The sequence below is a fragment of the Notamacropus eugenii genome, chromosome 4, assembly GCF_028372415.1.
Source record: "Notamacropus eugenii isolate mMacEug1 chromosome 4, mMacEug1.pri_v2, whole genome shotgun sequence".
NCBI lineage: Eukaryota > Metazoa > Chordata > Mammalia > Diprotodontia > Macropodidae > Notamacropus > Notamacropus eugenii.
This window is the reverse complement of record NC_092875.1, coordinates 471,504,010-471,530,179: the sequence shown is the minus strand read 5'-3', so window position 1 is coordinate 471,530,179 and position 26,170 is coordinate 471,504,010. Positions and strand designations below refer to the sequence as shown.

The 26,170-nt window shown below is 38.0% G+C and overlaps 1 protein-coding gene across 2 annotated transcripts in view; it reads left to right on the top strand.

The window, feature by feature from the left end:
- Positions 1 to 400: 400 nt before the first annotated feature.
- The window catches only part of TBCA (tubulin folding cofactor A), a 99,639-nt gene continuing 73,869 nt past the window's right edge, over positions 401 to 26,170 (top strand). The window contains exons 1-2 of one of the 2 annotated variants that reach the window (XM_072606400.1): positions 449 to 662; positions 21,343 to 21,465. In XM_072606400.1, coding sequence (XP_072462501.1) covers positions 21,422 to 21,465 — 44 coding nt within the window. In that variant the 5' untranslated portion in view covers positions 449 to 662; positions 21,343 to 21,421. Of the gene's footprint in view, positions 663 to 21,342; positions 21,466 to 26,170 lie in introns of both variants that reach the window. The other variant, XM_072606399.1, reaches the window with a different exon arrangement.

Sequence of the window (26,170 nt, the reverse complement as noted above, 5' to 3'; positions counted from 1 at the left end):
TAGATGTGATACATAGTATATACTTTATAAATAACACTAACATACGGAGTATACCACAGAGTGTAACTACATAGTATCCAATTATTTAGAGTATGGTCTAGGCTAGTATACTGTCTACTGTAACTTTATGCAGTATGTACCACACAGTCTAGAACGCTATAGTATATGGTATTGCACACGATGTACTGTCGATAGTATATCTTATAAATAATCGTATAAACAATAGTAAAGAGTCCAATAATTTATTAAGTATATGGAAACGCGTCTGGCGCCACCGGTGGCCCACAGCCCGCCCAGCTCAGGCTGCCCCACCCAGCGCAGACAGCTCTACCTGAGCTGAGAAAGGACGCGCTACTGAGGGAGGGAGGGGCCGGACCGGCTGCTCCACCTATCCCCGAGCTCCCATTGGTCAGAGCAGAGGGGGCGGGGAAGCGGGAAGGAAGGAGGAGGGGCCACGCCGAGAGCGAGCTCGGGCCGCGCCCGGGCAGCGCATGCGCACGGGGGCCTCCCACGGGTTAGCGGACATAACCGGTTTCAGCGCGCTCGGTCTCCTCCCTCAGAGTCCCCACTTTTCGCTGTCCTTCCGCCAGCCGCGCTCAGTGGGGGACCATGGCTGATCCACGCGTGAGGCAGATCAAGATCAAAACGGGCGTCGTGAAGCGGTGAGTGCCGACGTCTCCCTTGCTTCTTCCGTCACGGCCGGGGCGGCTCGGCCCCGGGGGAGGCCGCACCCCAAGCCTCGGCACATCTTAGCTGCCCGGCCGCGGACCGAGGGGCGGGGACGGGATGGAGGCTGGCGCCGCACCCCTTGGCTTCCCCGCCCCGCCCCTGCCCTCCTGCGGGGGGCCGAGCCCGGGGGGCCTGGGAGGGGCCGCGCCGCCCCCTCCCTCGAAGACCCGGCCTGGCGCTCCCGAGGCCTGGTGGTCTCGAGGCCCGGCTCCGCCGGGGGGCGGGGCTAGCCCGAGTCTGAGCCTCTTCCGGCCCCCGGGCGCCTGAGGGCCTGCACGTGCCTGATGGTGTGGGACTCTGCAGAAAGTTGTGCCGAGGGGGCGGGTCCGCCGGGGTCCCCTCTCCGTGCTGGAGCCTGGGGGAGTGGGGGGCTCACCCCACAGCGCCCCCCAAACGTGTTTCCTTTCCGTCCACTACCCCGCCAAAACTTCTGTTGGGTTCACGTGTTGTGCCCCACTGCGCTGAGGTTCACGTGTTGTGCCCCACTGCGCTGTGGGAAGCTTGAAGGTCACTATTTAATTGTGCCCTTTAAGAGAAACTGATCTCTTAGATCCCAGTTTATTCCCCATCATTGGCAGGGAAGGGAGATGTTGTGGCACCCGCCCTGCTCCTTGGGGGGCCAACCTTTTGTCCACAGCTTGTTGGCAGAAGAGGAAAGTGTGAATTCATGAGTTCAGTCTGCACTTGCTTTGCCTTGCCACGCCTTTGCATCGGACTGTTTGAATGCCAGGAAGCCAAGAGCTTCTCAGGCAGCACTTTCCACTTGGAGATAAAGGTCTTTATTTCCACAGATGCTGATTTTTATAATGATGACTTACTGAACGTTAGTTCCTCATCATCAGATGTTTGGGTCATTGTGGGACAGTGTGACCCACTTGGCTGATCAGACTCATGATCTAGGAAGGCTCTGTCACGGGTCAGGCACAAGTAGACCCTATGAACTTTGAATCACTGGAAGGGAAGAAAGTATAGAAAATGGATCAAGTAATGAGTTGGTGCCTAACATGTGTTTATATTGAAATTAAGAGTAGGGCCAAAACTACAAAACTTTTTGAGTATTAGATTAAAATACTCAGAAGTAATAATACAGTCCCTTTTATAGTGGTCTCATTCAATTTATGAATCAAGCATTTAAGGAACATACCAAGAACTATTCTAGGATGGTGGTACAAAGACAAAAATAGAACACTCCTGCCTTCAAGGAGTCTATGTTATATTGTTTGTGTCCAACTCCTTGTGACTCTGTGGACCATGCTGTCTGTGGGTTTTTGTTGGCAAAGATCTTTTTTCTTTCTTCATTATGATTCATCTCTTTCTTCATTGTGTTTTGTGTTTTTTTTTAGTCAGTAAAGACATTTTTTGCCTTATTTCTCTTTTTTAAAAAAATTATTTATTTTTAGTTTTCAACCTTCATTTTCACAAGATTTTGAGTTCCAAATTTTTTTGCCATCTCTCCCCTTCCCCACCCCAAGTCACTGTGCATAATGATTACCCCTTCTGTCCTCCTCACACCCCTCCCTTCCCCCTCACACCTCTTCCTTCCCTAATCCCCATCTCCTCTATTTACTTGTAGGGCAAGTTGTATATCTGTACTCCATTACCTATACTTCTTATTTCGCAGTTCAACGTAAAAACAATTTTTAACATTCGTTTTTAAAACTTTGAATTCCAACTTCTCTCCCTTCGTCCTTCTCCAACCATCCCCACTGAGAAGGCAAGCAGTTCAATATAGGTTATACATATGTAGTGATGCAAAACCCTTCCATAATAGTCATGTTGTGAAAGACTAACTATATTTCCCTCCATCCTATCCTGCCCTCCTTTATTCTAGTCCCTCTTTTGACCTTGTCTGTCCCCAAAGTGTTTACTGCTAATTACTCCCTTCTCCTATGTACCCTCCCTTCTATCATTCCACCCCACCCTGCTTATCCCCTTCTCCACTACTTTAGGGTAGTGTAAGACAGATTTTCATACCAAATTGAGTGTGCATGTCATTCCCTCCTTACACCAAATGTGATGAGAGTAAGCTTCACTTTTTCCCTCCATTGAAAAAGATTTTTCTTGCCTCTTTTATGAGAGATAATTTGTTCCCTTCCATTTCTCCCTTTCTTCTCCCGATATATTCCTCTCTCACCCCTTAATTTTATTTTTTTAGATATCATCCCTTCCTATTCAGCTCACCCTGTGGCTCTCTGTCTATATATATGTATATAATCCCTCCAACTATCCAAATACTGAGAAAAGTCTCAAGAGTTACAAATATTATCTTTCCATGTAGGAATGTAAACAGTTCAACTTTGGTAAGTCCCTTATGATTTCTCCTTCCTGTTTACCTTTTCATGCTTTTCTTGGTTCTTGTGTTTGAAAGTCAGATTTTCTATTCAGCTCTGGTCTTTTCGTCAAGAATGCTTGAAAGTCCTCTATTTCATTGAAAGACCATTTTTTTACCCTGAAGTATTATACTCAGTTTTGCTGGATAGGTGATTTTTAGTTTTAGTCCTAGTTCCTTTGACTTCTGGAATATCATATTCCATGCCCTTCGATCCCTTAATGTAGAAGCAGCTAGATCTTGTGTTATCCTGATTGTATTTCCACAATACTTGAATTGTTTCTTTCTGGCTGCTTGCAATATTTTCTCCTTGACCTAGGAACTCTGGAATTTGGCTACAATATTCCTAGGAATTTTTTGGGGGGGATCTCTTTCAGGAGGTGATCAGTGGATTCCTTGAATACTTATTTTGCCCTCTGGTTCTTGAATATCAGGGCAGTTTTCCTTGATAATTTCATGAAAGATGATGTTTAGGCTCTTTTTTTGATCATGGCTTTTAGGTAGTCCCATAATTTTTAAATTATCTCTCCTGGATCTCTTTTCCATGTCAGTTGTTTTTCTAATGAGATATTTCACATTGTCTTCTATTTTTTCATTCCTTTGGTTTTGTTGTATAATTTCTTGATTTTTCATAAAGTCATTAGCTTCCATCTACTCCATTCTAATCTTTAAGAAATTATTTTCTTCAGTGAGCTTTTGGATCTCCTTTTCCATTTGGCCAATTCTGCTTTTTAAGGCATTCTCCTAATTGGCTTTTTGGATCTCTTGCCATTTCAGTTAGTTTATTTTTTAAAATGTTATTTTCTTCAGCATTTTTTGGAGTCTCCTTTAGCAAGCAGTTGATTCGTGTTTCATGATTTTCTTGCATCTTCCCAATTTTTGCTCTATTTCTCTTACTTGATTTTCAGAATCCTTTTTGAACTCTTCCATGGTCTGAGACCAATTCATATTTTTTTTTGGAAGCTTTGGATGGAGGAGCTTTGACTTTGTTGTCTTCTGTTTGCATGTTTTGATCTTTCTTGTCAACAAAGTAAGATTCTATAGTCTAATATTTTTTCCAGTGTTTGCTCATTTTCCCAGCCATTTACTTGCCTGAGGGCCTAGAGTTCTAGAAACGGTGGTTGCAGCTGCCTTTGCTGCTGCTGTGGGTTCCTTCCCCCCAAGCTTCCCTGTGGGACCAGGGCCAGAGTACTCCACTCTCCTGCACTAGTCCTACAGATTTTTCCCACTGACCTTCCAATTTATCTTCAGCGTTTTGGGGTCATGAAGTCTGGAAACCACCACAAGTGTGAGAGATTCAGTCTCCCCAAGGCCTGCTCAAGTCCTCTCTGTGCCAGACTGTGCTCTGCTCCCAGCATAGTGCGATATACAGTTCCTGGAGACCTTCCAGGCTGTCTTGGGCTGGATATTTTGCTTCACTTTGTCATTCTGTGGGTTCTGCAGTTCCAGAATTTGTTTAGAGCCTTTTTTTTTTTCTTTTTTTACAGATATTTGGCTGGGTTTGGGGGCAGTGCTCCTGAAAGTCTCTGCTGTTACTCTGCTATCTTGGTTTTGCCCCCTGCCTTATTTCTTACCTAGCCTTAGTCACTAAATGGGTGTTGCCTCAGACAACCTGAGATCTCTTAGTTTAAAAAGTCCAAGGTCTCCCACTGCATCCTGGGCCATTTCCAGTTGTCTTGATCTGTGTTTTGCCAGTGGACCCAGATGGCTCTGGAGGAGAAAGTGAGGCTGGTGATTCTGCACAGTTCTACCTCACTTAAATCCAGTTCATGCACAAATCCTCATGATGTCATTGGTGACACCATCCTCATGATGTCATTGGTCTTCTTCCCAAACGAAGGACAAACAACAATCTGTGAGAAGCAGTAGCTGCCACACTGGGGACACAGCTAGTCAGTTCCAGTTGGGCAGTGCTGGATGTGATGAGAGCACACTCAAGACTTATGAAACAGATTATGCAATGGTTCTAAGGTGGGAAAGGGAATAAGTGTGGTGTGGGAGGAAGTTAATACACTTAAAATTCCATTGACATTTCCTGCTGTGCCAGATCCTTGGAATATAGGGTTGACAGTGAATCATTCATTCCCTGCCCTGTATGAGCTTCTTCTGTTGACTTCTCTTCCATCTGGATCTGTGATTTCATCCCTGGGAAGAATTGATGTGATAACTCACTCCATCTACTTAGCATATGTCTGTAATTTAAAAGGTGACTTTCAAATATTGATCTTTATATAACTTGTTTGTACATAGTTCTTTTTATGTTTCTGGGCTCTGGGTGTTTTTTTCTGACTGTCCGTCATGCCTGTAGAGTGTCTCCCCTCTTCTCCTCCCACTGTGAACCTCCCTGTCTTCCTTTAAGTCCCAACTATAATCCCACCTTCTATCTGAAGATCTCTGTAATCCCTTTTTAATTCCAGTACTTTTTCTCTTTTAATGACTTCTTATTTATCCTGTATACTGCTTGCTTTGTATATATTTGTTTGCATGTTGTTTTCCCCATTGGATTGTAAGCTCTTTGAAGCCTCTTTTTCTGTCCCCAAGAGTTTAGCACTGTGCCTTGCACATAGGAGGTGCTTAATAAGTGTTTAATTGACTGACCAACTTGCTTATAGTTGGGTAGCTAGTATCTCTCAGAGGCAGTACTTGAAGCCAGGTCTTTGAGACTTCCAAAAGATGACTTTTCATGCTTTCATTATATGAGATATCTTTATCCAGTAACTAATTAATGACTGGCAAATTTTAAAAATTGTTTTTAAGATAGCAGATTTTGAAATCAATATGTCATTTCCTTTTTACAGGACAAAAGTATTGATGACTCTTTTGAAGTGTGGTAAAAGTGTTATGGGGCTTTGACTTGTTTTTGGTATTTCTGATGTCAAAGCATTGGTACTTGATAGAAAAGATTTGAGAGAAAGGGTCAAGTGGGTTGTGTTTACAAATAATTGATAATAAACATTGAAAAATAATGACATTTTCAAAATTTTGTGACTTTGGATAAGTAGCCACAAATAATTAATTAGAACATATCTCTCTTCAGTAATTTCTAACAACAGATTATAACAAATCCCAGCATACTTTTTAGTTACCAAGTAGACAAGAACCATAATCTCTTGGATCCAATATAGATGAGATGTTAAAAAATGCATGACTGCGTTATTGTAGAAACTCTGAATACACTGGGCAAAGATATTTTCTCAGCATGTATCATGATTTCTACTGCATCTTCCTTAACTAACATTTTTATTTGAGGCTGCCATTTAAGTGCAGAATGTAGATCCATTGAACGACAAAATAAACTTACTCAAATAGCCTGACTCTTTGCATATTTCACTGAATTTTCATCCTCCCAGTTAGATTTTTGTGGTTTCATGGAATCCTTCTTGGTGGTCCATATGTTATCCTTGCCACATAATCTGCCCAGTTTTTTTCCCCTGGTAACATGGCCTGTATTTTGGGTGTTAATTTTGTTTTGGTTGCACCAGTGTCATGAGGGAATTTTTGTCTTAGTTACTGTGCTTACCAGTCATTTCCTAAATTATAGTTTAGGTTTGCCCTATGTAGCAAGTTAACATTTTAAAGTCTTGTGATGCGTGAATAGCGAATCAATCAATAAACGTATTACATGCACCTTTAATCACTGAGGACACAAAAAAAGGCAAAAGGATTACTGTGGTTCAGGAGTTTACAATCCAGTGAAGGAGATGACTGTGAGCAAATGCATACAAAACAAACCTTACGTAGGATAAATAGGAAATAATTAACAGAGGGAAGACACTAGAATTAAAAAGGATTGGGGAGGGCTTCCACTCAAAGAAGTGATTTTACAAAGATGAGATTGAAAGGAACCGAGGGAGGTCAGTAGGCAGAGCACAGGACATAAGGAGAGGAATAGCGTCATCACTGGGGACAGCCAAGAAAATGGCTGGGACTGAGAGGATTGTCATGTTTATGGAACATGCAGGAAGCCAGTGTCACTGAATTGAAGACTGTGTAAGGAATGAAGTGTAAGAAACTTGGAAAGATAGGAGGGAACTAGATTATGAAGAAACTTGGAGCATCCAGCAGATGTTATGTTTGATCCTGGAAAAGATAAGGGAATCACTGGAGTTTATTGAGGGACGTGGGGAGGAGACACATGCCTCTATTCTTGCATTGCTACCCAAAAGGAAAAAAAAACACCTCAACCAGAATGAATAGATAAAACACATATGGGCAGATAGCAGTATCACTGATTTGTAAAACTTAGGATAATGCCAGTATGGATTTTAACAGTTATCTATTAAATGATTTTTAGATTTTCAGATGTAATCACCTCTTCCTAAAGTGATTGTCTTGGAGGAAAGAAGAGTGCAACTGATAACCACTCTCTCAGATGATTGTCTTCTGAGAGCAACTGAAAATATGATATGAAAGAAAGAAAAAAAAGATATTCTTTTTACTAGTTCTTAAGGAAGAGGCTGCTTAGGACTGGAATGTTAAGAGAGAGGATTGAGGGAAATGTAATACCCTGCACCTGGAAGAAAAGCACATTTAGTGAGGAAGGTTTTCTAGTTACCTCAGGTGCTTGGCCTTACGACCTTTAACATAGGCCTCAAATTCTCCACACTTGAAATTTAAAGTTGAAAATTTAAAGCCATATAGAGTAAAAGTCACATGGCTAATTCATATGTTGAAATGTCTTATATCTATTAGATGGATCAGTAGAGAAATATAATAGGCTAAAATAAAGAAAGGATTCCACCCTTGTGGTGAAACTCATTCTACTTTTGGACAGTTCTAATTAATAGGGAAATTTTCCCATGCAATACACTTAAGTATGCCTCTTCATAGCTTCTTACTTTTACCCTCTGAGGCCAAGAAGTCAAATATTTCTTCCATAAGATAGTCCTTCAAGTAGTTCAAATACAGAGTTTTTAAATGAGAGCCCTCATGTCTTCCCTGGACTGAGGAGACCCATTTCCTTTCACCAAAGTGAAATTATCATTCTGGTCGTTATCCTTTGGAGGTACTCCAAAATCAACAAACATTTCTTAAATGTCTCCTCTGTACAAGGTATAATGTTAAATATTCAGGGACATGGTTAAGGCTCTTGTAGTATACTGGTTAATAAGATTAGTGTAGCTTATATAAACCCTTGGGTCCTTGTCCTAACTCCTACCATCATTGTCCAATTAACTCCCCAGAGGCTATATCATCTCCTTAGGATTCTAGGGATTTCCCCTAATAAGTTATGGTGTTTTCTCTAATGACATTAGTGCAAGTCTTGTTTTAGTATGCTCTCTCTAATATAAATTACCACTTACAGTTAGCATGGTCCCCTCTACATCCCCCCTTCCCCCCCATGTCATTGATGTAGAAATGTGACCATTTTTCCCTGAGCCTCTATACCACCCATGTCTCTGGGGAGAGTGGGCTCAAACTTATTCAGTTGCTAGAAAGCATTTGTGCCACCAAATTCACTTCTGAATGTGGCATGTCTGATGGCAGAAGACGGCGTCTTGTTTGTTTTGTCTAGTGGTTTCACATTCCAACTTCATTTTCATTTAGAAGTTTATGGAATCTATTTGTAGTATTATTATCTAAATATTTTTCTTCAGCAAGATTTGCTAATTTGATTACATAGTCACCTGAGCAAAAAGTGCAAGAGGACTGAATATATGACTCAGAACTGAACCTAGGAGTGTTTGGGGCAGAAAGAGGGTTGAAATCCTTGTTCTGGTTTAATTTCCTCATTTTATAGAAAAGAAAATTGAGACCTAGGGAGGTAAAGTGATTTGCCCGTGGTCACATAGCTAGTTGGTTGAAGAGCAGGAATTATAACTGTTCTTTCAAATCCCCATGGCTTTCGCTATATTAGAGGACAACAGTTACCACCAGAGTACCAGACAGTTTTTTTTTAATTTGGTAGTCTCACAGTCCTCCTTTCTTGTCTGATTTCATTAAGAAGGAGATTAATAAGCTTGTGAATGTCCAGAGGAGAGCAACTAGGATGGTGAAGGGCTTTCAGTCCATGTCATGTGAGCATCAGTAGAAGGAACTGAACACAAGTCAGCTTAAGGAAAGAAGACTCTGGGGACACGGCAACTTATTTCAAGTATTTGGAAGACTTTCATGTGGAGGAGGGATAAGGTTTGTTTTGTTTGGCTTTAGAGAACCATGAACAACGGATGGAAGTTACAAAGACAAATTTCGTTTTGTTGTCCGAAAAGACTTCCTATTATAGTTGTCTAAATTTGGAATGAGTTACCTAGAGAGATAATAAGTGATGGCTTCCCCTCCTTAGATATCTTCAGGAAATGATTGGATGATACCTTGTTGAATATGTTATAATGGGGATTTCTTTGGTAGCCATCTTCGACTAGCTGTCTACTTAGGCTCCTTCCAACTTTGAAATTTTATGATTTTCATTCTATGATTCCTCTGATTAGTGTTACATGGATTGTTGTTCAGTTGTTTCTAACAACTTCATGACCCCATTTGGGATTTTCTTGGCAGATACTGGAGTGGTTTGCCATTTCTTTCTCCAGCTCATTTTACAGGTGAGGAAACTGAAGCAATAGAGTTAGTGACTTGTCCAAGGTTACACAGCTAATATCTGAGGACAGATTTGAACTCAGGAAGAGGAGTCTTCCTGACTCCAGACCCAGTGCTCTGTCCACTGCATCACCTGGCTGGATATAATTTTTCAAAAATCATGTAATCTAAAGTTAGCCCATTTCAATGATGATGATTTTTGAGCTTTATAATATCTAAAAATTCCCTATTTTTTTTTTTTACAAAAAATGTTATAACAAGAGTTCTCCCCTCCCAGTTTTATCCATTTTATTTTCTAGTTTGTATGAAAATAAAATTTATGTGTGTGTTTCACCATATGATTCCTGAAATACCTAGATAATTTGGTTATAAAATGCATTTGTTCATGCTATCATACCTGGAAATCTTCAGTGAGTTTTGTGGTAATACATGCCTTTTGAAAAGCAGTGGTCTTCTGGCAGCTGCCTCTGACCTGCTTAGCTTGTTTTGTGGAAGTCATTTAACTGAGATATATGGTTATAGTTGTTATTTGTTAGAGCTTACTTCTTCAAGGAGTCTTCGTCACTTGTTGCTTTCCTTGTAGGAGAACTCTCTCTCTCTCTCTCTTTCTCTCTCTCTCTTTCTCTCTCTCTCTCTCTCTCTCTCTCTCTTTCTCTCCCTCTCCCTCCCTCTCTCTCTCTCTCTCTCTCTCTCTTCTCTCTCTCTCTTTCTCTCTCTCTCTCCCTCTCTATAGTACATCTGACTGTACCATATATACACATATATAACTACTATATACTATATATAACTACATACTGTATATTATATGCCATATCTTGATCATGTTAAACTTTTAAATAATAATGTACAACATTATTTTAATTTACAAATAGACTTTTTCTTCTACAACTGTGTTATATAGCACTTTTTTAATATATAAGCTATATAATAAAGGAAAATTGTTGCATCGGAGTGGAAAGATTTGGAGTCAAGAAGACATGTTCAGATCCTATCTATAACACTAGCTCTCTGACCTAGGACAAATCACTCAACTTTTCTGAGTCTCAGTTTCCTTGTCCGTAAGATGAAGACATTGGTCTAGATGATTTCTGAGTTCCCTTCCACATTTAAATATATATAAAAGAATTTTCTCCAGGAAAGAAGAAAAATATGGAATTTATGCTAGTTGCTGACATACAGTTTTGAATAAACTACTCTTTTCCAAAAATAAATGGCTTATTGTTTTTGTGTTCACTGTATGATTTTGAAAATTTTCTCTTAAGAAAAAAATGCACCCATTCAGTTAATACAAAAGATTGCTTACTCACTTTGAAACCAGCTTATTTTACAATGAAGTCAGCTGAAATGTTCTGCTGGTGAATAAATGAATACATTAAAAATAACTTTCTTAAATATATTTTTACATAGCCATTTTGCATTGCTAATGAACAAAAATCTAACGTGAACATAGAGTGTTAGGGCATTTGAAATAGCACTGACATTGGCCCATAGTTTGCCTCTGATTAAATGAAAGTGACATCAGTAGATTAGAGTGAGACTAAGACAATTCACACTGCAATTGTGTTAGTTTAACTTTAACAATCTTTTAACACTCTTGTTTAAATGTAGCTGACATACCATAATTACAAATCTACAAGCCTTGATTATAGAATTTTACATCATGAACCTATGGGGAAATTGTATTGATTTTTGTACAGCAACCCTTACAGAAACCACCTTTCCCAAACTGTGGCATCTTCCCAAGTTTGTTTTTACCTTTACCACTCACTCACTGTTGTACAGCTCACGTTCTGAGGATGTGTGGGGCATATATAGATTTATTGTAGGTTTTTTCCTTCAGGAATATTTACTAAAGTAGCATTGTGAATTTAAAAACTTCTTTTAATACAAATGTGTATGGTTCTCACATTGTTTTTTGTTGTTATTGTTTTAATTATTTATTTTAAGTTTTCAACATTCATTTCCACAAAATTTTGAGTTCCAAATTTTCTTACCATCTCTCCCCTTCCCCACCCCAAAACGCCTAGCATTCTGATTACCCCTACCACCAATCTGCTCTCCCTTCTAACATCCCTCCCTTCCCTTATCTCCATATTCTCTTTTGTCCTGTAGGGCAAGATAAATTTCTATACCCCATTACCTGTATTTCTTATTTCCCCCTTGTATGCAAGAATAATACTCAACATTTGTTCCTAAAACTTTGAGTTCCAACTTCTTTTCCTTCCTCCCTCCCTGCACTCCCCACTGAGAAGGCAAGCAATTCAATATAGGCTATATATGTGTAGTTTTGCAAATGACTTCCATAACAGTCATGTTGTATAAGACTAACTATGTTTCCCTCCATCCTATCCTGCCCCCCCCATTTCTTCTATTCTCTCTTTTGACCTTGTACCTCCCCAAGAGTGTTTACTTCTAATTGCTCCCTCCTCCCATTTGCCCTCCCTTCCATCATCCCCCCCCACCCTGCTTATCCCCTTCTCGCCTACTTTCCTGTATTGTAAGATACGTTTTCATACCAAATTGAGTGTACATTTTATTCCTTCCTTGAGCCAAATGTGATGAGAGTAAGCTTCACTTTTTCCCTCTCTCCTCCCCCCTTTTCCCTCTATTGAAAAGGCTTTTTCTTGCCTCTTTTATGAGAGATAATTTGCTCCATTCCATTTCTCCCTTTCTCCTCCCATTTATATTCCTCTCTCACCCTTTAATTTTATTTTTTTAGATATCATCCCTTCATACTCAGCTCATCCTGTGCTCTGTGTGGGGTGTGTGTGTGTGTGTGTGTGTGTGTGTGTGTGTGTGTGTGTGTGTGTGTGTGTGTATGTATGTGTATGTGTATGTATAATCCCGCCAACTACCCAGATAGTGAGAAAAGTTTCAGGAGTTACAAATATTGTCTTTCCATGTAGGAATGTAAACACTTCAACTTTAGTAAGTCCCTTATGATTTTTCTTTCCTTTTTATCTTTTCATGCTTCTCTTGATTCTTGTGTTTATAAGTCATATTTTCTTTTCGGCTGTGATTTTTTTTCATCAAGAATGCTTGAAAGTCCTCTTATTTTATTGAAAGACCATTTTTCCCTCTGAAGTATTATACTCAGTTTTTCTGGGTAGGTAATTCTTGGTTTTAATCCTACTTCCTTTGATTTCTGGAATATCATATTCCAAGACCTTTGATCCCTTAACGTGGAAGATGCTAGATCTTGTGTTATCCTGATTGTGTTTCCACAATACTCAAAACGTTTTCTTTCTGGCTGCTTGCAATATTTTCTCCTTGACCTGGGAACTCTGGAATTTGTCCACAATGTTCCTAGGAGTTTCTCTTTTTGGATCTCTTTCAGGAGGTGATTGGTGGATTCTTTCAATACTTATTTTGTCATTTTCGTTCTAGAATATCAGGGCAGTTTTCCTTGATAATTTCATGAAAGATGATGTCTAGGCTCTTTTTTTGACCATGACTTTCAGGTAGTCCCATAATTTTTAAATTGTCTCTCCTGGATCTGTTTTCCAGGTCAGTTGTTTTTCCAATGAGATATTTCACATTATCTTCCATTTTTTCACTCTTTTGGTTTTGTTTTGTGATTTCTTGGTTTCTCATAAAGTCATTAGCCTCCATCTGTTCCATTCTAATTTTGAAAGAACTATTTTCTTCAGTGAGCTTTTGAACCTCCTTTTCCATTTGGCTAATTCTGCTTTTCAAAGCATTCTTCTCCTCATTGGCTTTTTGGACCTCTTTTGCCAATTGAGTTAGCCTATTTTTCAGGTGTTATTTTCTTCAGCATTTTTTTGGATCTTCTTTAGCAAGCTGTTGACTTGCTTTTCATGATTTTATTGCATCACTCTCATTTCTCTTCCCAATTTTTCCTCCACCTCTCTTCCTTGATTTTCAAAATCCTTTTTGAGTTCTTCTATGACCTGAGACAATTGAATATTTATTTTGGATGTTTGGGATACAGAAGCCTCGACTTTTATGTCTTTCCCTGATGGTAAGCTTTGTTCGTATTCATCCAAAAGGATAGGAGGAGATACCTGTTCACCAAGAAAGTAACCTTCTGTAGTCTTAATTTTTTTCCCTTTTTTGGGCATTTTCCCAGCCAGTTACTTGATTTTTGGGTTCTTTGTCAAGAGTAGGGCATACTCTGGGGCCTGTAAGATATCAGTTCCTCTGAGGTGGCACAATTAAGCCTGCACACTGGTCTGGGAGCAACCAGATACTTTTGTGCCCAGAATCTGTGAGTAGTAGAATTTCCTTTCCACAACTACCTGGCCTCCAGTTCTGCCACACCAGCACTAGGGGCTGAGATTCAGACCAGCACTAGGGGCTGAGATTCAAATCAGCTACTCAGTTCCCCCAGGAGCTTTATGATGATACTTCCAACAATGGATGCCTCCAACAATGGATGCCGGCTGCTGCCCTCTGTGGGAGCCATCTCGGCTTCTGCTGCTTCTGCCTGGGACTCTGCTCCATTCTCAGCCAGCTGAAAAAGCCCTTTCAGTGACCTTTGGCACCTGTGGATTGAGGGATCTGTGCTGTTGCTGGGGATTCTGCCCCCAAGGCCTGCTTGGGTCCTCCTCCTGGTGCCATGCCGTACGGCCAAGGCTAGGCTGGGCTCTGCTCCATGTTCAGTGTAACAGACCTTTCCTGTCACCATGGGCTGGAAGTGTCCTCCACTCCGTCGTGGCTTCTGCTGCTCTAGAATTTGTTGAAAGTCATTCATCAGGTATTTTATGGGCTGTGGGGGAAGATCTAGAGTATGTGCGTCTTTCTACTCTGCCATCTTGGCTCTACTCTCTCAGTCCCCACATTGTTAATCAAATATGTACCACTTCCCAAAAATTGAAAACATGTAGCCTGATTAGGCTTGATAATCTCAGCTCTTCAAGCTCTTAAGCAGTGATCTGAAGTAATCAGCTATACAGGTAATTTTTTCTCTGTATTTCTTCACTTGCCCATCATCCCCTTTTTTGAAGTTAGATGTAAATGTGGTAGATAACAACTTTTTGGAGTTGACATAGCCCTGTGATTTACTCTCCTTATCTATATTCTGCTCTTTGCTGTGGGATGAAGTAACGTTATGTGTTCTTTTTTCCACTTTTGAAAATTGGCTCTGTATTTTTGAATCATATTATGAGTAATTTATTTGCTTCCTCAAAATGGAGGTCTAAAGTACTGTTAGTCTGAAGCAGAGGAATTTTATCAACTTTTTACCAGCTCCCTGTCAAGAATTAATTGGTAGAAGAAAAAGCAGAGAAATAATTGCTAAGAGTTATAAATGACAGGTATCTATCTATTTGGCCTCAAAAGAGAAAAGTCCAAGGTTTGTTTGTGAATGTGCCCCGCTTAAGAGCTTTTAAACTTTTGGAAATGGGAATTGAAATTTGTCTCTTCCATTTGCTATTGCCTTTTTTTTTGGTCAGAAAAGCAGTAGCACTATGATAATCTTGAATTCTCAGGTAATGATATTCTTAAATATTTAGGACATAAGAGCAAAGACATGCTACGCTGGGTCAGGTCAGTGGGCCATCTAGTACAGTATTTCATCTGTGACAGTAGCAACAAGAAACATTTTGTAGGAGAGCAGATTTTCCCTATGTGAAACAATCCTTAGGGGTTAGTGATATACTGTTGAATGTTCCCAGTAACCTGTTATGGATATACCATTGATGAATTTACACTAGTAAATTCAGGTTATTCAGAGGTCACAAAAGGGTAACCCTACCTCTCTGAATCATAGCCATAAATAAGGGAATAAGTAAAAAAGACCTCTAGAAGAAGTTGAGATGTTAGATAAGCACTATGCACTAAAGCTCATGTACTCAGCATATTTTTGCACAGAGTTTTTAACAACTTAGTTTGTCTCTTTTTGCAGTTCAACAAATATTAGAAGCAGTTGTTATTAGTGGGGGGGAGGGTGAACTTGGAGAGTGGGGAGGGATTGTGTGAAGAAGGAAGAGCTTTTTAGAGACCCATGTACTGATTGCTACAAAGAATAAGAAGTGAAAACTGTTAGTCTGTGAGAACCATTTTGGAAGAATGCAAAGTAATTCAAAAGACTTAATAGGTTGGTTTCATTCAGTGAAGGTAGAGAGAACTCTATAGCTGCATCTTCGGGTTATTAACAAGTCAGTACAAAAATTGATATTTATGATTACCCTAAATCATCAAGGTATTTACAAGGATGGCTTCATTCAAACATTGGAGAAATATAAAAGTTGCCTTGCCATCCCAGAGTGGTAGCAGATTTGTTTTTATTTCCAAATGTAGGAATTTTCTTGCTGATTATGTCCAGTATATTGTATGTAAGAAGGCACAGTAGTATGTAATATACTTCAGAAAAATTTTTATCATTTTATGAAAAGTTTAGGTATTTTTAAAGGGTTCCATAAAATTAAGTTATTTAGAAAACTCATTTATAGGGAACAGCCCTGTCTAAAGGAGGCATTGCCATACAAATTCTTTTTGAGTCATTCTGAACAACTTTGTGGGGGTAATAAGTTGCCTATATTACTTTAAAAAATTGTTCTTACATGTATAACCTATATGAAATTGCTTGCCTTTTCAATGGGGGAGGAGGAAGGGAGAGAATTTAGAACTCAATAGTTTTAAAAAAAATGTTAAAATTGTTTTTACATGTAACTAGGGAAAAGAAAATACTGAAAAAATAAAAATAAATTTAAAAAATTGTTCTTAAGCTACTTGTTTTAAGAGGTTTCCTTTCCCCTCAGTTTAAATATATTTGATTTAATGGAATTTTGATGGAAATCATGTTCACAAACCATGTATATTCATATGCTTAATGAATTTACTGATTTTGGCCATGTTCCTTGTCAGCCTTCCTTTAATATAAATCTGTGTTGATGAAATAGTGAAATATTATTAGTATTACCATTATTCCTAATGTCTTTTCTATGGGGAAACTGTGTTCTGGATCCTAAACAACTTTCTTATAAATGATTTTCCAGAATGTTTCTAAATTGGGAATTGTACATATACTGGACATAATTAAAAATTTTTTTTTTAATGATTCAGTCATTGTTATCAAATTATGTCAACTTAGCATAGTAGATAAAGAGATGATTTAGGATTTAGGAAGCCCTAAGATCATGTTCTGCTTGTGACACAAACACTGACTCTCTGAGGGTGGGCCAGGGATTTAATCTTTGAGTGCCCCAGGCAACAAGACTATCTGTAAGTGGCAAAGAAGTTTCTTCCCCTGGAGCTTATGTTGAATGTGTACACCAAGTACTACTACTGTAGATGCTATAATAGGCGAGTAATACAATATTGATAATACTTGGTTCCTGCTTTCAGAGAGTTTGGGACAGCTGTTTTTATGAATATTCAAAGAGTAGTCTACATTTGCTGCCAGTACTTAATTTCTGCCTCTGCCACACTACTGATACTGTATATTTGAAGGTGGCTGCTAGTTTCCAAATCAGTAGCTTTTTATTATCTTTATAAACTCTGTTGCACTTTAACATCTTCTTGACTTCTCTGATAACGGCACCCTTCTTGTTCTTTTCCTATTGTTTTATGTTCTTTTTGTCCTCTATTTCTTTAGGTTCTGGCCTTAGCCTTGTGCTATTTTCCCTGTGTACTCCCTCCCTTAACCATCTGGTCTGCTTCCTTAGCTGCAACTCTCACTTCTATTAAGATGATTGTGATCTACACATAGAGTCATTGATTTAAAGCTGGAAGAGATTTTAGAGGTCATCTAGTCCAGTCCTCTTTATAGATGAGAAAACTGAGACTAGAGAGGTTAAGTGAAGTGCCCACGGTTACAAATGTACTAAATGTAAGCTAAGATTTAAAACCTGGCATTCTTTCCATTTTATCACACTCAGCCCTGACCTCAAAGCCCAGATCACAGAATATTGGAAGGGATCTTAAAGACTATCTCAACTCCCTCATTTTACAGACATGGAAGGTTAAGGCTTGGAGAGGTAAAGTTACTTTCCCAGTATGATCAGTAGTTCTCTCTGCTAGAATCCTAACTAGATGTTCTGATGGGACATAAAACTTAAAATGTTTAAGTGTGAACTTTTTTTTCACCTTGCCCTGAACCAGCTTCTTTCTTGACAATCCCCCTTTTTTGTTGTTGTTGATGACAACAGGATTCTCCAGGCCATCTTGAAGTCATCTTTGGAGTCACCCCATATCTAGTTAGTCACCAGGTCCTGGCAATTTTCTGAAATATCTCTTGTATTTGTTCTCTACTCCATTATCATTGTTGCTGTTACAGTTCAAGCCCTAATTACCTCTTGTCTAGGCTAGTAGGTTCCTTATGGGTTTCTCTCCCTGCAGGTTCTTTCAGCACAACTCTATCCTCTATATTGCTGCCAGATCAGTCTTTCTAAGGCAAACCTCTGAACATTCTCTGCCCCTCTCCTCCTCCTCACTTCCCAATAATCCCAAAACAGCAATCTTCAGTGATCTCTTGAAATTACAAATACTTTGCAATCAGAAACAAAATTTACATTTCTTTACATTGAATAAAACAATATTGTTTATTGTGACCCCTTATCCTGTGTGTTTTCATGAGAACTTTTTGGCCTGAAAAAAAATGAGAGAAAAGTAGAAACAGTTATTATGGCTTTGAATTTTTATTGCTATCAAAATGCTTCACACATCTTTGGAAATCATAAAAGATAAATATATTAATTAGGTTTACAATCAGTTGAACATTTATTTTGTATCTACTATGTTCTAGGCAGTGGGGATATAAAGACAAAATTGTAACATTCGCTGTCCACATGGAACTTATATTCTAATAAGGGAGATAGCATGTACATATACAAGTATATACAAAACTCATACAAAGTATCCTTGTATGGAAGAACATTAGCAGTTGGGAGGACCAGGAAAGTCCTCCCTGTAGACAAGTAGTGCTGTATTTGAGGTTAAGGAAGCCAGGGATTTAAAGAAGAGGTCTAGAGGGAGATTTCTTATGAAATTTAAAGGACTTTCACAGCTTTGTCATTCTATCTTCCAGTTAGGTTTTAAAAAAAATTTTTATTTGAATGAAATTGTTTTTTATTAATGCCTTTTTAAAGCATTACAATTTTCCTATATTCTCTTCCTCTCTGCCCCAGGACTCTCTCTTTTAACAAAACAAAACCAGTCAATACAACCACTAGCGTACGCCTGTCTGCCTTGTCTAGCCATCTGACTTCTGGATTATGTGTTATACATTTCATTTATTCTGAAATCAGTTGCTGTTTTGTGTTGTTTTTATTTATATTTCATATTTTGTTCTCTTGGTTTTGCTTACTGGCATCAGCTTATATAAGTCTGCTTCTTTGAGTTCCTAATTTTTTTAAGTGCAGTAGAGCTGCATTATGTTCATATACCACAAATTGTTCATTCAGTTCCTGTTTTATTTCCAGTTTTTTGCTAGCAGAAAAGTACTGTCATGAATATTGTGTATATATTTAAAGAAAATATACATATACATACATACACATATATACACATATATACATATATGTACATATATACCCTTTGTTTTTATGTCTTTGACTTCCTTGGAATTTATGCCTGGAAGTAGAATTTAAATTTAAAGTAGAATTGCTGGATCAAAGGATATGAAGAGTTTAGTGACCTTTCTTGCATAATCCCAAATTGTTTTCCAGGAGGGTTGGACTAATTCACAGCTCCATCAAGAGTAACTTGGTATCTGACTTCCCATAGTCCCTCCATTACTGATTATTCATATCTTTAACAATTCGTTGGACATGAAATGTGAAAACTGAGTCATTTTAATTTTCATTTCTCATGTTATTTGTGATATATAATATTTTCCTCCATATTTACTGATTATTTTCATTTTTCTTCATTTTGAAGACTTACACATGTCTTTTTTGGGGAATGGCCCTTGGTCAGTAGGTGCTAAAAGTTTTTGCATCCTGAAAGCTACTCAGAAATAAAGCACAGCAGTGAAATTTTGGAAGACCTGAGTTAGAATATTGCCCTGGACAGTTGCTAATGGTGTTATCATGATCAGGTCACTTCACTTTACTGTACTTCAGTTTACTTATCACCAAATTGAGAATATTAGACATCTAAATCTAAGATCTCATGATAGCCAAAGTGTCAATAATGATTATGCTGAAAGCTAGCTTTAAATTTTTATATGTAAGCAATCATTTTGCATTCCATTCAGTGTAAATTAGTTGCCTTTCATCTAACTCATATGAAGAAAGGAATGACTCAATTGCTGAGGAAGGTTGCTTTGATTTCTGAGCAAGCAGAAAAACTTCAGTCTTCAAGACTTAGGAAAGAGGCTCCACTTTCTTGCCAGGCTGGAGCTGAAATAGACTTCAAAAGACCAGTGGAGCACCTATGGTAATGAGGGCTAATGGGTACTTAAACTGATGAAAGTGAGTCAGACAACAACATTAACCCCCTACTGTGCAGTTTTAAGCCATTAATAGACATCAGCCTTTTAAAGAGATAGCTTTTGATAAATAGGTAAACTCTTACGGCCATTTCTCTGTGTGGCTTCTACAGCTTGGTGGGTGTCACTGTATCTGGATAATTGGAAAGTGGTGTGGTTACATTAAAAATTTGGATAATAACACTATATGATCATAGATTTAGAGCTAAAAGAGACCATAAAAGTCATCTAAGAGTCCATGAATTCCTAAAACAATAAAAATTAAATGTATTTGTGATTTTAATTGGTGCACAAAGATCATGTTGAGTGTCTTTTTAACCAGATTTTTCCTACAGAGTTCTGTGGAAGAATTAAACATTGATATATTCTTTGTACATCAATAGAATACTTCATTAATTAACTTTGTTAGGATTTGGGATGGGATTTTAACTACTTGTTAGGGCTAACCTATATCTATTTATCATTATGTGTTTTTCGCTTGGAAAACTTAATACATAAAGGTGATGGCCCTCTCAGACTTTAAATATGTTTTAGTTTGGTTCATAGTAAGATCTTTATGCAGAATTTTAGGTTAGACTGGTACTTAAATTTTAATTTCATATACTGTTTATATAAGACTCAAAAAGGTTAATATACATACAGGCTTTCTTATATTTTATGCTTTCAAAGTAATTTGAAAATTAAAACTCTTAATATAAGTTGAAAGTGCTTTGAAGCTATTTACATGGAAGATGCTGATAGAATATTGTAGAGACTAGTATAAATCTTAGGATGGAACGGTACAAGTAGTAAGTTATACTAAACTGTGTAATTTAATAGAGTGACAGTGTGTTGCCTTGATAATGCCTTGAAGGAGAAATTTGACATATAAGTACTGGAGGCCATGGAGTAGATAATGATTTTTTTCAGTGACCGCAGGGAATTAATGATGCTTTGACACATTAAGTTTCTATTTCCTATTCTTATTTAGAAATAATGGAAAAATGTAGCACTGTTTGGAAAGAGATATCAGTATTTAGTTTATGGATTCGTTACCATGTCTTAAAATTAACTGCTGAAAATCTGATTTGGATATTTGATTATGCTCATTATTAAAAGGTAGTGAACAAGCAATAAGACATTAATAGCATCTACAGGCATCCCTCACTTCACAGAATAGTTGTTTTATGTAAAATGAATTTCTATAAATAAAATTCCTTTTTTCATAGCTTCTACATATGAAATTAGAAATAAAAACCTTAGATGAAGAAGTTTAAGGTTGTAGCCATCTCTAGAGAGTGCTGAGTGTTCTTTAGTAGCAGCTGTTGCCAGTTATGAGAAATTCTACTGCCTACAAGTAGTTTGTTTTCTTTTGTAGTACTTCCTAGATCAGTGGTTCCCAGTCTGCTGAATCCCAGTCTTATGAAGAATTTTTGCAAGGAATCTATGAATCCCATATGCCACAAATGGTCAGAATATGCAGCATCACTCAATATAATAAGTAAGCAAGCATATCTTCTATAAATTGAATAATCTCATTTTTACTATTTTCAAATGTATGTATTGTGATTAGTACAAATTTCATTTTAAAAAAATCTTGTTGAACTCTTACTAACTTGTCATGTATTTTATTGCATACTAAGAGAATGATTACTATATGAGTGAGAAATTTTTTCCTGTTTCTTTCTTATTATATGTATTAAATAATATTTTTTCCCCTTCAGTTACATGTAAAGACAGTTTTTAACATTCATTTAAAAAAAAAATTGTAAGTTGCAAAGTTTCTCTCTCCCTTCTTTCCCTTCTCTCTCCCTGGAATAGTAAGTAATTTGATATAGGTTATACATGTTCAATCATGTAAAACGTATTACCATATTAGTTATGTTGTGAAAGAAGACACAGACCCAAAGGAAAAAAACACAAAAAAATACTGAAATATGCTTTGTCTCTGCTTTCCAATTTCCAACAGTTCTTTCTTTGGAGGTGGATAGGATTTTTCATTATGAGTCCTTTGAAATTGTCTTGGATCATTGTATTACTGAGAATAGTGTAAGTCACTCACAGTTGATCATCATACAGTATTGCTATATTAACAATCATATACCAAAAACTTGTTCACCCATTCTGCAATTTATGGATATTCCCTCAATTTCCAATTCTTTGCCACTATGAAAAGAACTGCTATAAATATTTTTGTAGAAATAGGTCCTTTACCCCCTTTTTTCATCTCTTTAGGAGATAGACCTAATAGTATTGCTGGATCAAAGGGTATGCGCAGATGGATAGCTCTTTGGGCATAGTTCCAAATTGCTGAGTGAGAAATTTTTTGATTTTATTTTGAGCAAGGAAAAAAAAATATATTTTGCAAGGGAAAATGATATAAATTGAGTCTTCTTGATGAGTGATTTAAATAAATTTGACTTAAAAGTCATATCCACCCTTGTTTTTGCTCTCGTTTACTCCATATTTTCCACATTATGTAAATCTCAATTTAAGAAATTTAATAATATTTTAAATAACATAACTTTCAAAATCTGAGGACCCAGTATTTTCTTGGCCACACAGTCACTTTTTATGAAACTGAAATACAAATGATTAGCTGACTGCCCTGTTAGGTTTTCTAATAGATTTGAGGTAGGGACTTGTTGGGGACAATTAGGTAGTGTAGTGGGACAGTTCCAGGCCTGAAGTCAGGAAAGGTCATCTTCCTGAGTTAAAATTTGCCCTCAGACATTTGTTAGCTGTGTGCCCCTGGGCAAGTCACTTAGCTCTGTTTGCCTCAGTTTTCTCATCTGTCAAATGAGCTGAAGAAGGACTTGGCAAGCCCCTCCAATACCTTTGCCAAGAAAACCCCAAATGAGGTCAGAAAGATTTGAACACAACTGAAAAGAACTGAACAATAGCAACTTGTTAGCTAAAAAAGTAGTAGTGAGTTGGAAGAAAATTTTAAATTGGTAGATTTGAAATTACTGTGCAGTTAGTTTAAACTTGTTTTGTACTTACCTAATCTAGTAATCTTTCATTTTTAATTGTTTTGGTACATGATTACATCTTTCATTTTGTATTCCTGTGGTGTCAGTCTTTTAATTTACTTTTAAAATATTTTATGTAATTTGTAACTTTTTTATTGAGATTTTAAAATTTTATTTAAATTTTGCAGGTTTTCCTCATTAAATAAATTGGTAGTGAGAAATAATTTAGGGCCTGCACTCTATTGTAATGAAACTATTTTAGCTAAAGTAACACTTTATTAAATGAAACATTTAATCTGTGATTGAGTTCATTCAAATACATATGTATTAAATTCAGCTTTATTAAAGTTCCTGCTAATAATGATAGTAAGGATAACAACAACAATATTAATAATAAAAACCCCTGCACAAAATAAACTCTGAAGGAAACATAAAATAGAACAAAGAAACAGTCCTGAACCTTGTGGAATTTACAGTCTTCTGGGGAAAGAAGACCAACATAGAAAATAGTAATAATGTGCATTATTACATGAAATCCTTGGGGAGAAGTTATTACATATATGATGAAAGTTTTAATGGAAGAAGTAGGATTTGAATTGAGTTTTAAAAGATAGGTAGGAATTCATCAAATCACAAAGGAGGATATTCCAGGGCATAGAGAATGGTGTGGGCAAAATTATGAAGGTGGGGAAATCAGAGAACATTCCAGGACAGAGCATATAGGGAAGTGACATGAGATGGTTAGAAAGGTAACATGGTGCCAGATTGTTGAGGAACTTAAATACTAGATATAGGATATGAAGCCACTGAAAATTTTTGAGCAGAGGAATGACATGACCAGATCTTTCAGTAAGGAAGGTTAGTTTGGCAGTACTATGAAGGATTCCTTGAAACAAAGGGAAGGTAAGTGGATTAGAAGAAGGAAGACTCATTTGTTAGGATACTATTGCAATAGGTGACTGAAGGGGATAAACTAGGATAGAAAACGTAGAAGTAAAGAAGAAGGGATACAATTGAGAGATTTCTCCCTTTCTCCTCCCAATATATTCCTCTCTCACCCCTCAATTTTATTTTATTGTTTTAGGTATCATGCCTTCTTATTCAATGCACCTTGTGTTCTGTGTGTGTGTAATCCCTCCAACTACCCAAATACTGAGAAAAATCTCAAGAGTTACAAATATTATCTTTCCATGCAGGAATGTAAACAGTTCAACTTTAGAAAGTCCTTTATGTTTTTCTCTTTCCTATTTACCTGTTCATGCTTCTCTTGATTCTTGTGTTTGAAAGTCAAATTTTCTATTCAGTTCTGGTCTTTTCATCAAGAATGCTTGAAAGTCCTCTATATCATTAAATGACCATTTTTTCCCCTGAAGTATTATGCTTAGTTTTGCTGGGTAGGTGATTCTTGGTTTTAATCCCAGTTCCTTTGACTCCTGGAATATCATATTCCAAACCCTTCAGTCCCTTAATGTAGAAGCTGCCAGATCCTGTGTTATCCTGATTGTATTTCCACAATACTCAAACTTTTTCTTTCTGGCTGCTTGCAATATTTTTTCCTTGACCTGGGAACTTTGGAATTTAGCTACAGTATTCCTAGGAGTTTCTCTTCTCAGATCTCTTTCAGGAGGTGATCTGTGAATTCTTTCAATCTTTATTTTGCCCTCTGGTTCTAGAATATCAGGGCAGTTTTCCTTGATAATTTCATGAAAGATGATGTCTAGGCTCTTTTTTTGACCATGGCTTTCAGGTAGTCCCATAATTTTTAAATTGTCTCTCCTGGATTTATTTTCCAGGTCAGTTGTTTTTCTATTGAGATATTTCACATTATTTTCTATTTTTTCATTCTTTTGGTTTTGTTTTGTAATTTCTTGGTTTCTCATAAAGTCATTAGCTTGCATCTATTCCATTCTAATTTTGAAAGAACTATTTTCTTCAGTGAGCTTTTGAACCTCCTTTTCCTTTTGGTTAATTTTGCTTTTTAAAACATTCTTCTCCTCATTGGCTTTTTGGACCTCTTTTTCCAATTGAGTTACTCTATTTTTAAAGGTGATATTTTCTTCAGCATTTTTTTGGGTCTTCTTTAGCAAGCTGTTGACTTACTTTTCATGATTTTCTTGCATCACTCTCTCTTCCCAATTTTTCCTCCACCTTTCTTCCTTGATTTTCAAAATCCTTTTTGAGCTCTTCCATGGCCTGAGACCATTGCATATTTATTTTGGAGGTTTTGTACACAGAAGCCTTGACTTCCTCTGATGTTATGCTTTGTTCTTCCTCATACAAAAAGATGGAAGAAAATACCTGTTCACCAACAAGGTAACCTTCTATAGTCTTTTTTTTCTCCCTGTTTTGGGCATTTTCCCAGCCACTTACTTGACTTTTGAAACCTTTGTCAAGAGGAGGGTATATTCTGGTCACCTGTAAGTTCTCAGTTCCTCCAAGGTGGCACAGTCAAGTCAGAGGTGTTTACTCCTGTCCTGACTTGCACACTGGTCTTGGAGCAACCAAAAACTTTTCTGCCCAGAATCTACAATTTACTTCCCTCACCACTACTGCCATAGCTCCACACCAGTGCTCCTCCTCACCCCTGAGTAGAGCTCAGGGCTGAGAATCAGATCAGTGGCTCAATTCCCTCACGGGCTTTAGGCAGAGGTCTCCCATGGCTGCGACTCAGGGCTGGGATTTGATCAGCCCTTCCGTTCCCCCAGGGGCTCTAGTTGGAGGGCTCTGAAAATGGCAACTGCCACTGTAGTGCCTGCTGGGGGAGCTCCAGACTGAACCCTTTTATCCTGGGTGAAGGAGCCCTCCCACTCACCTTTGAAGCTATCTGTGGCGTTTGTGGGTTGAAGAATCTGGGAACTGTTGCTGGTGGCACCCTGAATCCTGTTCTGGGTCCTGTCTGTGCTGCTCCATCCCGGTCTGCACTCATTGCACTGGTCTGGTCTGTGCTCCTTGCGCTGTAGTCTTATTCCCCCCCCCCCCCCCGTCCCCCCCATTTTGGACATTTTTCCAGCCAATTATTTGACTTTTGAGCTCTTTGTTAAGTGGAGGGTATACTACTTCCTGTTTCAGAGGTATTGTGCAGCTGTTTTAAGAGGTATCTCTAGGGACCTGTAAGTTCTCAGTTCCTCCAAAGTGGTATGATCAAAGGAGAGGTGTTTACTCCTCTCCTGGCGTACACTTTAGTCTGTGAGCAACCCAAGCATTCTTTTCTACACTGGTACTGTAAGTAGGATT